Below are 13,317 nucleotides of genomic sequence, written 5' to 3'. Positions count from 1 at the left end.
CTTCCACAAGAGGAGCCATCGGAGTGGGGGTGGCCGGGCCACTGCGCCCTAAGGACCCCGGCTTTCCTGGGGCCGCAGCCTCATGCACACAGGGGACCACCCTCCTGGCATGCCAGTCTCATGAAGTCCGGCCGGCCCGACTTGGGACGCACGCTCGAGTCCAGCCCCGTTCTCGTCGCAGGGTAGCCAGAGGGCTCCTGCCGAAACCCGAGTCAGGCCCGGCCCTGCGGCTCCCGCCTCACTCGCAGCCGCGTCCTCTGGCGCCCTGCGAGGTCCAGCATCACCCTCCCTGCCGAGGCCCCCTGGCCGGCCCTGCTGCTCCAGATCCCCGCGCCAGCCGTCTGCCCCCAGCTCCCCTTGTCTGCCACGATGTCTCCTCCCCGGAGGCCTGTCCCACCGCCGCCAGCTCGCCTTGCCCGGGTGGTCTCCCCGTCGGAGCGGTCACCTGCCAGCACAGTGTCTGGTTGTCCCTTTATCAGCCGTCCTGTTCACCTCCCCACTGCCGAGGCGAGGTGGGGGTTTTCATCTGTTCTGCTCACTGCCACGCTCCCAGGGCCCGGCACCCAGTAGGTGCTGGGTAAACAGCTTGAATAAATGAGCAAATGCACCCCCAACAATCTCACAGCGATCTTGGCCAGAGCCACCTGGTCGCCGTCTGGTTCCTCCCCCTGCCCCTCTGCGCAAGGTCTGATGGAACCTCCGCAGCCGCCAACACAGCAGCCCGATGGAGACAAATTAGCACGGGCCAGACCTGCTTCCTGTCCCCTGTCTTAACAGGGCAGCAGTTGGCAGGAGGGCTGGGGGCGGGGGTCTCACCAAGCCCGAGATTTTATTAGACAAATAGAAGCCGGCGTGCCTGGCCAGCTGCCGGTGGGGGGCTGCTTGCTGTCACGACTCCACCCTCGCCTGGAAGGGAGAGACCCCATCTGGCTTCCTTCTTCCCTTCTTGGACGCCATTCAAGGGAGCCGCGGACAGCACAAGAGCCGAACTCCAGCAGCAGGAGCACCAGCGTCCCCTAGTCCGTCTCGTGAGATGGAAGCCTGGGGACCAAACCGGTGTCCTCCGGCCTGGGGGTGGGGGTGACCTGGACAGGTGCGCCGTGGGCCCCACCCTCTAGCCCGCTACTCGCCACCGTTGCCGGGACGAAGCGGCGACCGGATTTCTGCATCTGGAAGGAATTCCGCCTGAAGGAGCTCTCCGCGCCCTTCTCCTATGCCCGACATCTGCTGCAAAGACTCGGGGCGCTGTCTTCAGAGGTGAGGATCACTCTCTAACTAAAAGGACGGCCCGCGACCGTTCTTTCGGTGGAAAACCTGCCCCAGAGGGCGGCAAGAATGATGCTTCTGGAAAGGCCCCCCAGAGATGGATGAGGAACATGACAGAGCACCCCCCCCCAGGGACCTGTGTGCGGACGCGGCTGAAGGGTGTGGAGCAGGCAGGCAGGGGTGAGACGGCGATGGCGTTGCACAGACCGCTGTGGAAGCCCTCAAAGCCCAGCCCTGCAGAGCTGCTCTGCATGGAGTCTGGTCCAGCAACGGACCGGCGCAGCCCGTCCTCAAATGGAATGAGGGCCCGACGGCGGGGCTCCGCCAAGGGGCGAGTGCCTCTTCCGAGACGGATCAAGCGTTTCCCTCTGTCATCTGATACCTGCAGACCAAAGCCAGGCCAGTGAGCTCAGACGTCTTGGTTCCTCCGACAGAACCCTCCACTCATTCAACGCCGACGAGGCTCAGCGCCTGACGAGAGGGACGCCGCGCTCCTCCCCTAGCCGGGCGATTCTTAGAGACCACACAAACATCGCCTCTCCCTCACCCCTTGCTATCTGGTACACGCCGAGGCAGCACAGTGCTTGCGTGCTCCAGAGGATGTGACCCGAAGGATGTCTGCCTTGAGCCGAATCTAACCTGAAGTTTGATTTGGTGGCCAAAACTTAAAAATCGAATTTCACATAAAAACTCAGACTCCTAGCTTCTCTGGGGAAAAAGACAAACTGTAATAATACCTGGCAACACTGGACCCATGTCACGACCTACGGGGACTGAACAGTGCCTGCCTCCTTGAGGTCAGTCACAGGTGCCGCTGTGCCCTACCCCCCACCACTCCCTCCTGTCCCCGACGTTTCAGGCCAATTCAGTCATTGCCTTGCATTGCCCGGCGTGTCGTGAGCTTGTCAGTTTGTGATTCTGTCTCTTCTCTGGTTCTCTCCTTGGTCCACTGCTGATGGATGGGCACGGGGGGTGTTGGAGGAGGGGGAAGTATGTCCTTGCACGGGGGTGCTACCCGAGGCCGCCTCCAGGAACGGAGCGCGTGGTCCTGTGGCAGTCTGCAGCCTGCGAGCTAGACAATTCAAGGTTTTGCATTTCTGAGCTCCAGACTCGTACGGCCAACGGCCTGCTTGACACCTTGGCCTGGATGCCTTGGAAGCTCTTCATGCTTTCCGTGCCCCACATTGAACTCACCGTCTTCACCCAAGAAAGCTTTTTCTTCCTCAAGTCTTTCACCACCATCCAGACAGTTGCTCCTTCACCTCTCATACCGAAGTCCTGAAGATCACACCAGAGAATCCATCTCTCCCCCGCCCGCCGCCTCCTTCCCGCCCTCGCCACCACCTGGATCTTTCCCTGGCACTGCCACAGCCTGCGGAACCCATCTCCCGGCCCCCGCCCTGACTCCTTCTAATCTAGTCCCCAGGGAGAAGCCTGGGTGATCTTAACACCCGTCATCCTAGCACTCTGGGAGGCCGAGGTGGGCGGATCGCTCAAGGTCAGGAGTTCAAGACCAGCCTGAGCAAGAGCGAGACCCCGTCTCTACTAAAAATAGAAAGAAAATTAATCGGCCAACTAAAAATATGTAGAAAAAAATCAGCCGGGCATGGTGGCGCATGCCTGTAGTCCCAGTTACTCGGGAGGCTGAGGCAGAAGGATCGCTTACAGCCCAGGAGTTTGAGGTTGCTGTGAGCTAAGCTGACGCCAAGGTACTCTAGCCCGGGCAACAGAGTAAGACTCTGTCTCAAAAAAAAAGTTAAATTAGAATCACATTCCTCCCCTACTCTAAACCCCGTCCCCTTGCCCTGGAATAAAACCCTAGCTCCTCACCTTGGCTCATAAGCCCTGCTGCGCAGTCTGGCCCTACCAACCATCAGCCTCCAAGCTAAACTTGAATGACACTGGCCTTCCCTCAGTTCCTCAGACACACAGAATTCTCGTCTGCCTCAGGGCCTTTGCATGTGCTGTGCTCTGTGAATGGAACACTCTCCCGCCACCACTGAAAGAAAGAGACAGACGGAGGGGGAGAAGATGCCATTCATCTCTTTGCTGACCATCACCTGTTCCAGGTTCCAGCTGGTGAGTCACCTCCTCAGCGAAACCCTCTAAAGCAGGTCTTCCAAGTACCATCTCTTGGCGTGGTGTGCTTTGCTGGAACGGTCACCCCAGCTCGACAACCCAATGCACAAGCTCCTCTCAGCCACTGCATCTCACCCTGCGTCCAGGTGTCAGCCCACACCCCCATTCCAAAGCGCCGGCAACGGGCCGCTCCGGCCTCCCTGACCTGCCCGTATCTGGGCCACAGTCACTCCGAACGGCCCTGGTCCGCCCTCCACCTCTGGCAGGCCCTGGGCTCCTCGGGGCTGGCACTGTGCCGACCGCCCCGCGCGGCATCACCGGCGCCCAGCACGGGCCCGACGCAGGCCGCGCCCAGCAAAGCTCTGGCCGAAGGAGCGAGCCACGAGGTCCGAAAAGCACTGAAGGTTTCGGAACAAACTTTCTTCTAAGACCAAGTGATATTCCAAAAAATGGGGGAAAGAAAAAAGAACAGCTGAACATGGCATATGTTTAAGATTTTTAATTTTATATTTAAGGAGAGAAAATGAGATGGTCTTGGACTCATTTTCTTTCTATATTGAGACGCTTAAAACCACTAAGCATGCAAAAAAAAAAAAAAAAAAGAATGAAGGTCTATAGTGTGGCGAAGCAAAGAGAAAAGGGTGGGACATCAAATCGTTGAAGGGGATGAAAAGGCCTCAAGGCTCCAAAACAGAAACACGCACGGAGAAACAGAGGAAGACAGGTCGAGAGAGAAGCCGCTAGAAACATCTAGGCGAGGCCCACGCAGGGCAACGCCGCTTCTCAGCGGCTTCTCGGGACAGAAAGGGCAACACTCCAGATCTCCGAAGGGGTTCTGCGCCCACTGAAAGGTTAAGAGCAGCCACGGTCTCAAAGATCCCTCTTTTCTTCACTCTTCAAAGAAGATATTAAAAAAAATAAAAAAAAAAACTGATTTCCTACTCTAAAAATCAGAGATTTGCAAGTTTTGTTTGGAAACAAACACGTCACCTATTCAAATGAATTTTTCTTTAATGCTCCACTTTTTGTCTTATGAGGATATGGCTGCAAAGTTTTAAATCGTGACATTGGGTGTCACAGTTCCAGGCAGGAAGGGGATGAGTCCTTGGAAGCCGCTGGAGGGATGGGCACAAAGCTCAGGTGCAGGAAAGCACAGCCCGTTCCCTTCTCCGGAACTTTCCACGGCTGCAGTCCCCAGTGTGTGGGTGAGCTGAGCCTAGCTCCTCGGACGGCCCAAGCTCGCTGGCCACAGCCAACTACAGTGGAGGGGGGCACCCCCCTGAACCAGGGCCAGTCGGCAGTTCTGAGAATCTGGGCCCCTCGAGCTGATGACAAGGCTAGGCCAGCGTGTAAAACTGGGGAGAAGGCAGTGGTCGGCATACGGATCAGACCCACGGTGCCGCAGGTAGAGCTTGCAGTGTCTAAACCCCAGCTCCACCAGTTAACAGCAATGACCTTGAACAAGCTCCTTGACCTCTCCTTGACCTAACTGTAACCTGTAACCCTCATGGGGCTCCTCTGAGGATTAAATAAGCTAACACGCGTACAGCACTTGGAACGGGGTCTCACATGCGGTAAGTGTTAACTGTTTGTTATCATCTTGCTAAAATGTAAGCTCATGAGGGTGAGAATTTCTGGATGTTTTGATCATACCATGTCTGGAATCTAGCACTGTGCCTGGCACACAGTAGGTGCTCAATAAACGTCAGTGAATGGAGACACCACACAGAGCGAAATGGACAGAGACCATAGGAAGGGGCTCCGAACTCCATCCTACCCCAGAGCTCATGGTCGGGGGAGGAGGACGCAGACTCAATGATCGTGCCAGTGGTAGAATTCCAAGCTGTGGCAAGTGGCAGGAAGGAAAACAGGATGGAGCAGCTCTGGGCACGCAAAACAGAAGAGTTAACGTAGATGGAGAGGAGTCAGCCAAGATCCCTCCAAGGAGGGGACTGCACAGGAGGAAGAGTGTGAGCAAATGCCCCGAGGAAGGACCATGACTTCTTTCTTATTCCTCACTGTATTCCAGCATCAAACACGACACACAGCACAAACATAGCAGGTGCTCGACAAACACCTGCAGAATGAATCCACCTGTTGAACGGATTGACCAACAAGTCCTGGACCCTGACTTCCCAAGCCCGGGTACTCTTGAGCGGCATCTCCCGCTCATACAATCCCGTCTTTCTAATCTGCTTTGGATGAGCTCCTCTCTCTGTTACTACCAAAAGTTCTGACTCAAACCTGCAGAGTCTCAGCAGCCTCACGGCAGGCCAGGAGGTTCCCATCCTAAAACTGACAAGCCGAGAAGATCACAAGGATATGAGGACCTTCTTTTACAAAAAGCAATTTTCAGGTGTGACAGAGTGACTGTCACAGCCCAGCCCTCCCGCCATCAAGACCATGAACCAGGACACAGCACATAAGGCAACCGTTCTGGGCACTGGAGAGCAGTCCCAGGGTGTCACAGTGTATTTTATCAGGTATATAAACATACAGCAATAGAGACTGAGGCTGCCATGCCTGTGAATAGAAAAAACACAACAGGCAATGCCTCAAAATACTAATAGAGCTATTTCAGGAAGTTTGCTCAGGTACAGTTTTAATTTTTCCTACTGTCCTGTATTTTACAAGAGTATGTTGGTTTCCTTCGATGGACACTCATCTGAAACTTAAGATGACGGCTTCAGAAACCTTCTGTCAACACACGAACCTCCGCGAAACTCTAGCAGTTTCTCAATCAGAACGAGAAGGGAAGAAGTATCCTGGCACGAGAACATCATTTCTATCCTCTTATGCAGCTCAACGAGACTTTCCCCTCCTGCCTGCGCAGCTGGGTCAGCGTCTGACCCCAACTCAATCTCGAAGGTCTCGTCCCTCAAAGCAGCAGGAGGCTGACACACACAGACCTCAGCCTCGCGAGCGCTGGTAGTGGCGTAGCAGAGGTGAGTCGCCCAGTGACAAACCCCAGACACGAAAGGAAGAGAACCCAAGTCCATACCTGCACGACGGGGTGGCCGCCGGTGGGAGCCTTCACCGCCCCTCTGCTGCCTTCTGTCTCGTAGTGGGCGCGGTGGTGCGGCTTGGGCTGCACCTCGATCCGCAGCTCGTAAGAGCCCGACTGGCTGGAGAGAGGCCACTCGAGCGGAGGGAGGGAGGCGGTCACCGGGATGCTGCAGGAGAAACGGAGTCGGTCACGGGCACGGCACAACAGGGCCCGTCAGCCTGCGCGATGACCCTGAGTGGCCCTCGTCTGAAGGTTGTGGATGCAGTCATATGCTGTCTAACAACAGGACACATCTCGAGAAATGGGTCGATACGCGAACACCATGGAGCGTGTCAACACGAACCTAGACGGCGTCGCCTGCTGCACGCCTGGGCTGCACGGCTAGCCGCCCTCCCAGGCTACGCACCCGCGCCGCGTGTCGCTCTGAACACCGTGGGCAGCCTCAACACGATGGTGAGGATTTGTGTGGCTAAACATCTCAAAACACAGAAAAGGCACAGCATTATAATCTCAGGGGCCACCATCATTCAGGTGGTCTGTCACTGCCCAAGATGCCATCGTGCAGCACGTGGCCGTATGTGAACAGAAGGCCAGAGGCCGTGGAGGCGCACGGCCCTCAGACGGGGCAGCCAGCGCCGCCCACAGGGCCGGGGTCTTTGTCTTTGCTCTCGTCTTGATGAAGACGGCCTGACCCAGTTCTCAACTGGTGAAGCTCCTTTCGTTATGTGTTGGTTCCAGCATGCTTCTAACTGTGGCAACTTCTGGGAAAAATGGAAATCGGGGCCCTCACCTGTGCCATCACTTGCCATGTGCCTCTACGCAAGCAGCTTCGCCCCTCCTATCCGCACTCTTATAACCACACGGGAAAGGGACCAGATGGCACCTACGGGTCATCACAGCTCTTATCCCTGCGTCAGATGATGATCTCAGCTAAACGTACGTTTTGGGGAGAGGTCCCTTCCAGTCACACCACTACGTGGCAGGTCAAGTACCCAACGTGTAGGCACCATAGAGGTGTCCAGTTCGGGAGCGAATGAGCCCCTGATACTAAATGAAGAGGAAATGTCAAGAACGTGGCTGGGGTTACACGTCCAGGTTCAAGTCCCTGTTCCACCTCCAACCACCTGTGTGACTCTGAGCAAATGCCTCTACCTCCCTAGGCCTCAGTTTCCGCAGATGTGAAATGGGGATACCGAGATCGTATGACAAGCTTAGCACAAAAAGCGTTCAATAAATATTCACTGTAATTATTTTTCCTGTAATATATATTTCAAATAAATAGATATTTCCTAAAGACTGTCCGACTTAGTTACGGTATTAGATACACATATCTTCACGTCTGAAGTCGTAAGATCTTTGAGGACATTAAGTTTCATTTTCTTATATAGCCTCGACCCTACTGCTGCAGTTTGAATAGGTGTCCCCTCCGAAAGTCATGTTGAAATTTAATCCCCAATGTGGCAGCATGGACAGGTGGGGACTTTAAGAGGTGACTGGGTCTATTCATGGATTAATTAATTAATGGGTTGATGCATTCATGGGTTATCATGGGAGTGGGGCTGCAGGCTTTAAAAGAGGAGGGAGAGAGACCTGAGCTAGCACATCAGCCCCCTTCCCACGTGCTGCCCTCGCCTCCTCGGGATGTGCAGAGAGTCCCCACCAGCAAGAAGGCCCCCACCAGATGCTCCCCTCGACCTTGGACTTCCCAGCCTCCAGAACTATAGGAAATAAATTTCATTCCTATAAGGTACTCAGTTTCAGGTATCCTGTTAAAGCAACAGAAAATGGACTAAGGTAAGAACCCAGCATATCCAACAGGTACTTGATATGTGGTTAGAATTATGTCGTTTAAGAGTTGACCGAGGTCTTGAAGATCTGTCCAGACCACTCCTTCTGCACCCCAGAGAACATGAGTTCATTTCCCCAACATGACAGAGAAGCAGCAGCAAGGCTCCAGCTATGTCTCTTGACTCCAAATCCAGTGCACCATTTGCATCTCCACAGTGCCTCTTGTCTCTAAGCTAATTTATTTAAAACAGGTCTAAGAAAACATTTCATTTACGGACTGATCCTAGAACCATGCCTGACATTTGATAGGCTCTCATTAACTATCCCATGGGTGGATGGATGAATGAATGAATGAGCAGCTTTACTTCAAAGAAGCCTTGTACATTCCAAGTAACTTTGAAGTTGCAAATGCACAGATTTGTATCACTGTGTCCTGATTTTTCACATATGGCAGAAATCATTAATCCAATCAGAGTGTTCTTTCCCTCTTGGCTCGGGGCTGCTAGGATATGACACTATCAACTGGACTTAATTAAGCATTTGCAATAAAGCCAACTCTCTCTCTCCTCTATCACAGCAGTACCAAGAGGAGAATGGCAGGGCGGGAGGGGGGGTGGTAGTACCTCCACAAACTTTATCAGTGACAGAGTCCAACGTAAACACACAATCCCACTGGAAATTACGCCCTCACTGTACAAGCAAATCTCCAGCCCTTCTTCCCAACCAGACCGCCGCCTCAAGTCCTCTCACCCCGCAGGATTAGGGTGTCCAAAAGACCTTTATTTCTACCTTAGTTACAGTGCTAAGATGCCATTAGCTTCTCCTGCAGCCACGTCACGTATTCAAATTATTATAAATTTTTTTTTTTTTTTTTTTTTTTTGAGACAGAGTCTCACTTTGTTGTCCAGGCTAGAGTGAGTGCCGTGGCGTCAGCCTAGCTCACAGCAACCTCAAACTCCTGGGCTCAAGCGATCCTCCTGCCTCAGCCTCCCGAGTAGCTGGGACTACAGGCATGCGCCACCATGCCCGGCTAAAAATTTTTTTAAAGTTTGCAAAAAGACTCATTTTTTAAAAAATGCTCTTCATCCTGCATTAATTATCTTTTGAAGTCTCAAAAAAAAAATGTAGTGATGAGTAGAAGATTCCATGGGCTATCCTCAAGTTTCAATTTATAATTTTGTTTGATTCTGAAACAGTTTTTTGACACTGAAATAGAATCTTAAGAATTAGACCATTGGAGCCAGCCTGAAATTCTGCACTTGAATTCTAGCCCTCTGCTGAGTGTCCATATGCCCTGGGAGAAAGGTTATCAAGAGACTTTCCTGAATACTCTATCCTCTTAACCTTATAGAAAATTCTTGCAAATATCTCACTGGCTGGCACAGATTGGCACTTGCTAAGGACTAAAAGACCCTAAAACTCAGAATCTCTTAGATCAAGATACAGAATGCATTGGGAAGTATTTTATAAATAACAGTCTCAGATAAATTTATCACAATCATATTTTTATATCAATGCTCCTTAATGATCAGTAATAAACTCATGGTTTGAAGACTGATATGTATATGTAGCAGAAAGAATGAGGAGCCGGGAATTCCAGATTCTAGTTTTCAATGTGGTCATTCACTAGCCGGTGATTGTGGGCTTGTCACTTCATCTCTCTGAGCCCAAATCTGTACCAGGAGTTGGTCTTGATCAGCATTTCCTAAGGTGGCTTGGTGACACTTCAGTCACAGAACTCAGAACGCTATAGCTAAATGGCCTTTGAAATCACTGTAGACTCTGTCCACATTGAAGGCTCTGAGAAGGCCTGCACAAGGGTACCTATTTAACTCTGTTAAATCCAGAAACTCCTTCATTAAGAAGCACCGACTGACCTACTGTGGCACTGGGGTTCTCGGCACCCACTTTGGGGGAAATGCCAGACGGAATGTTCCCTGCGGTCCATTGTGGCCTGGTGTAGGGGCAAACGAAGCTCACTGGGCAGGGCCCTTGGCCGCCCTCCTTCCTGCAGTAGTCAAAATGGCTCTACCTTTATGTATTTTCTCAATTTAATATTTTATTTGGAAAATAAAGGCTTCCATTTGCTAAAACAAAAGCCAATTTGAAAACTATAGGGATAATGGTAACAATATAAGCCTTCCAATTCTTCATCCAACGGAACAGATAATATCTGCCCATAGCCTTTATATACCTCCTTTTTCTTATCAAATGAACGATAACAACTAAAACCAAACTAGGTTTACAGGAGAATTAAATAATATACACAGAGTACAGTCAGCCCTCTGTATCTGTGGGTTCCGCATCATGGATTCAACCAACTTCGGATGGAAAATATTCAGGAAAAAAATTCCACAAAGTTTCAAAAAGCAAAATTTGGATTTGCTGTGCTCTAAGTACCGTGCTAAACCCACGTGAAGTCATGTGTAGGCACGACATTAGGTATAAGTAATCTAGAGATGATTTAACCACTTCGGTACGAGCATCGACTTTAGCCGACCCGTGATATGACTTTTCTAATTTTTCATTTATCAAAATAAAACTGTGAACATTTAAAAATAACGTAATGAAAACATATATGTGTATGTTACCTATTCTGATTTACATGACAAGTAAAGCTGCCTGTAAAGTAAAACAAGCTTTCAGTGCGTTAAAGCTTTCCTCGTCACACAAGAGCAAAAGGGATCCGTCGTCCATGCACAGCACAGACCGTCGTGCGGACTGTGAGTGCCGGCTGTGGGCCAGGTTTCGCGGTCAGTGAGCGCTGTACCGAAGTGGTTAAAGTATACAGAAGGATGCGCATAAGTTATGTGCAAATACTACACCACTTTTTCATAAGGGACTTGCATCTGAGGATTTGGGTATCTCTGGGGGATCCTGGAACCAATCTCTCACGGATACTGAGGAATGACTGTACTTAGAATGGTCCCTGGCACTAGGAAGCATCCGTAAATGTTTGTGGTTATTACTGTCACGGTCACTACTCTAAAAGCTATTCTAAGACCAATCTCCCAGCACAAACGAGCTTGTCAACAAGGAAGCACTTTTTAAAGTACTTCCCTTTAATAAGACTCTCCTGTAACTAACAGCAGCTATCCCTTCTTTGAGCCCTTACTTTGTGCAGGCTCTGTGCTAAGAGTTTAACATATATCAGCTCACCTAATCCCCGGGGGCGAAAAAGCCATAGGGTAGGTACTATCATCATCTCCATCTCACAGGGAATGAACCAAGGCCAGAAAGATGCTAAGTAAAAATGGAGAGCCTTGATTGATTAATGATGTCTGCCCTGGCCCCAGCATCAAAAACGTGCCGGATGAGAAAGAGGGTCCCAGTTGATTAGCAATGTCTGACACAAGTGCAGCAGCAGGACAGCAGCACCAGAGAGACCCACGACCACACAGGCAGTGAGCGGCCAAGCTGGGGCTCAGATCCGGTCCTAAAAGGCCCCCACGCCTATGAGCTGCTGTCTATGTGCGTCTCTTCAGCTTGCCATGATTTCTAAGCTCCTTGAGATTTATGGCTTTCACTTTTTTTTTTTTAGGGCCTCCATATAACCAAGTGCTACACTGAGGCACACAGTAGATGCCAACAAAAATCGATTCCCTTTAAAATGATGGCAGATTTGACATATTAAGGCTGCTTTGGGCTTACGAGAATGTCAGCTCCAGGAAGGAGAAATTTTTGCCTGTTCAGTTCACCACGGTCTCTCCAGTACCTGTATTGAGAACCCAGCACATAGCAGGTGTTTGATAAGTACTTGTTGAATGAATGAATGAGGTGCATATGAGCGATCACATTTACCCTGTGACTGCATCCACCTGGTGAGCCGGGCACACTAATTATACCCATCTTACAGATCGGGAAACTGTGTGTGGCTCAGGGGCTCACAGCCAGCAGGTGGCAAATCCAGGATTCAAATCCAGCCTACTGGGCTCTGCATCCCTTAGAGCTAGACCTGGCTGGCGGGATCCACCGTCCGGAAGGCGGAAGGAAGGCGTGCTCACCTGCAGATGGGAATGGCCGGCATCAGCTGCTTGGGCCAGGTGGGCGGCACCAGCAGGATGGACTCGGGCGCCGAGTTCCTCCGCTCCTCCTGCTCGCAGGGCCCCAGGAACTCCACGGCCGGGTAGAGGTGGCGCGGCAGGCCGGCCTTGGGCGGCGCGGCGGGCACGGGGGACGGGTCGGGGCTGGTCTTCCACATCTTGGGGGGCACGCCGCAGGGCGGGTCCGCGGCGAGGCTGCTCAGGGCGTCCATGAGCACGGCGGGGCCGGCCGCGGGGGGGAACCCGGCCGGGGCGCCGTCGTCCTGGGCTGCCGCGCGGGACGAGGGCTGCGGCGAGGGGCTCCGGGAGCGCTGGGGTGAGGCTCCGGGCAGCGGGGCAACCAAGGCCTCGGCACACGAATGCCTCCGCTTGGCACCAGGCGACGAGGAGCGGGAGGCCGGACGGGGCGCGGGCGAGTGGCGGCCCAGGCAGCTGTCCTCGGCGAGGCCGGCTCGAGGTGACATTATTGGCGAGGTTCTGGGGGAATAATGAGCAGGGATGTTTTGAAACTGGGGGCACAGGTCGTCGGGCCCGCCGTTATTGGGCGAGACGCAGGGCGAGGTGTAGGGGGAGAAGGTGTCGGAAATGAAGCTGGCAGAGGAGCCGCTGCTAGCGGGGCTCAAGCAAAGCGGCTCGCGGTAGCCCTCGAAGCCGGGCACGGGCAGCGTGAACCGCGGGCCGGGCGGCGCGGGCGCGGGCTGCTCCGCGGGGGGCGCGGCGTCGCGCGCGCGGGCGCCCGCCCCCGCCTGCAGCAGTTCGTGGGACGGAGTGATCTCGATCCGAGGGCTCAGGCCGGCCGCCCCCGCCGCCCGGGCCGGGCTCAGAAAGTTCGGGGGCCCCGCCCGCTCCGGCTCTCCGAACCGGCCGGGGGGCTCGCCGGGGAAACCGGCAAGGGGGCCGTACGGCTTGAGGCCATAGTCCAGGGCAACATCGGGGTATGCGAATCCGCAGGGCGGGCTGGCGACCTTACGTGCATTCGGCTCTTCTGGAAAGAGAAGGGGGAGGGGGTCTGTTTAAGCCTCTAAAACGGAACTCGCGGCGCGGCGTAGCCTCCTGACTGTTTGTCCCAGATCCCCGCCGCCAAACCCCACGCTGGAGCCTCTGCCCTCACCCCGGAGGAAACCAAGGCCCTCC

The 13,317-nt window shown here is 53.3% G+C and overlaps 1 protein-coding gene across 1 annotated transcript in view; it reads right to left on the bottom strand.

Annotated features, from left to right (window-relative positions):
* NFATC2 (nuclear factor of activated T cells 2) overlaps positions 1-13,317 on the bottom strand; it is a 134,841-nt gene that overhangs the window by 103,667 nt on the left and 17,857 nt on the right. Inside the window, exons 2-3 of the mRNA XM_012766117.3 lie at positions 12,145-13,168; positions 6,347-6,518 (exon numbers count right to left, since the gene is read on the bottom strand). Of these exons, the coding sequence (XP_012621571.1) occupies positions 6,347-6,518; positions 12,145-13,168 (1,196 nt within the window). The remainder of the gene's footprint in view (positions 1-6,346; positions 6,519-12,144; positions 13,169-13,317) is intronic.

The sequence above is a fragment of the Microcebus murinus genome, chromosome 16 (assembly GCF_040939455.1).
Source record: "Microcebus murinus isolate Inina chromosome 16, M.murinus_Inina_mat1.0, whole genome shotgun sequence".
Taxonomy (NCBI): Eukaryota; Metazoa; Chordata; class Mammalia; order Primates; family Cheirogaleidae; genus Microcebus; species Microcebus murinus.
This window is presented reverse-complemented; position numbering and strand designations above follow the sequence as displayed.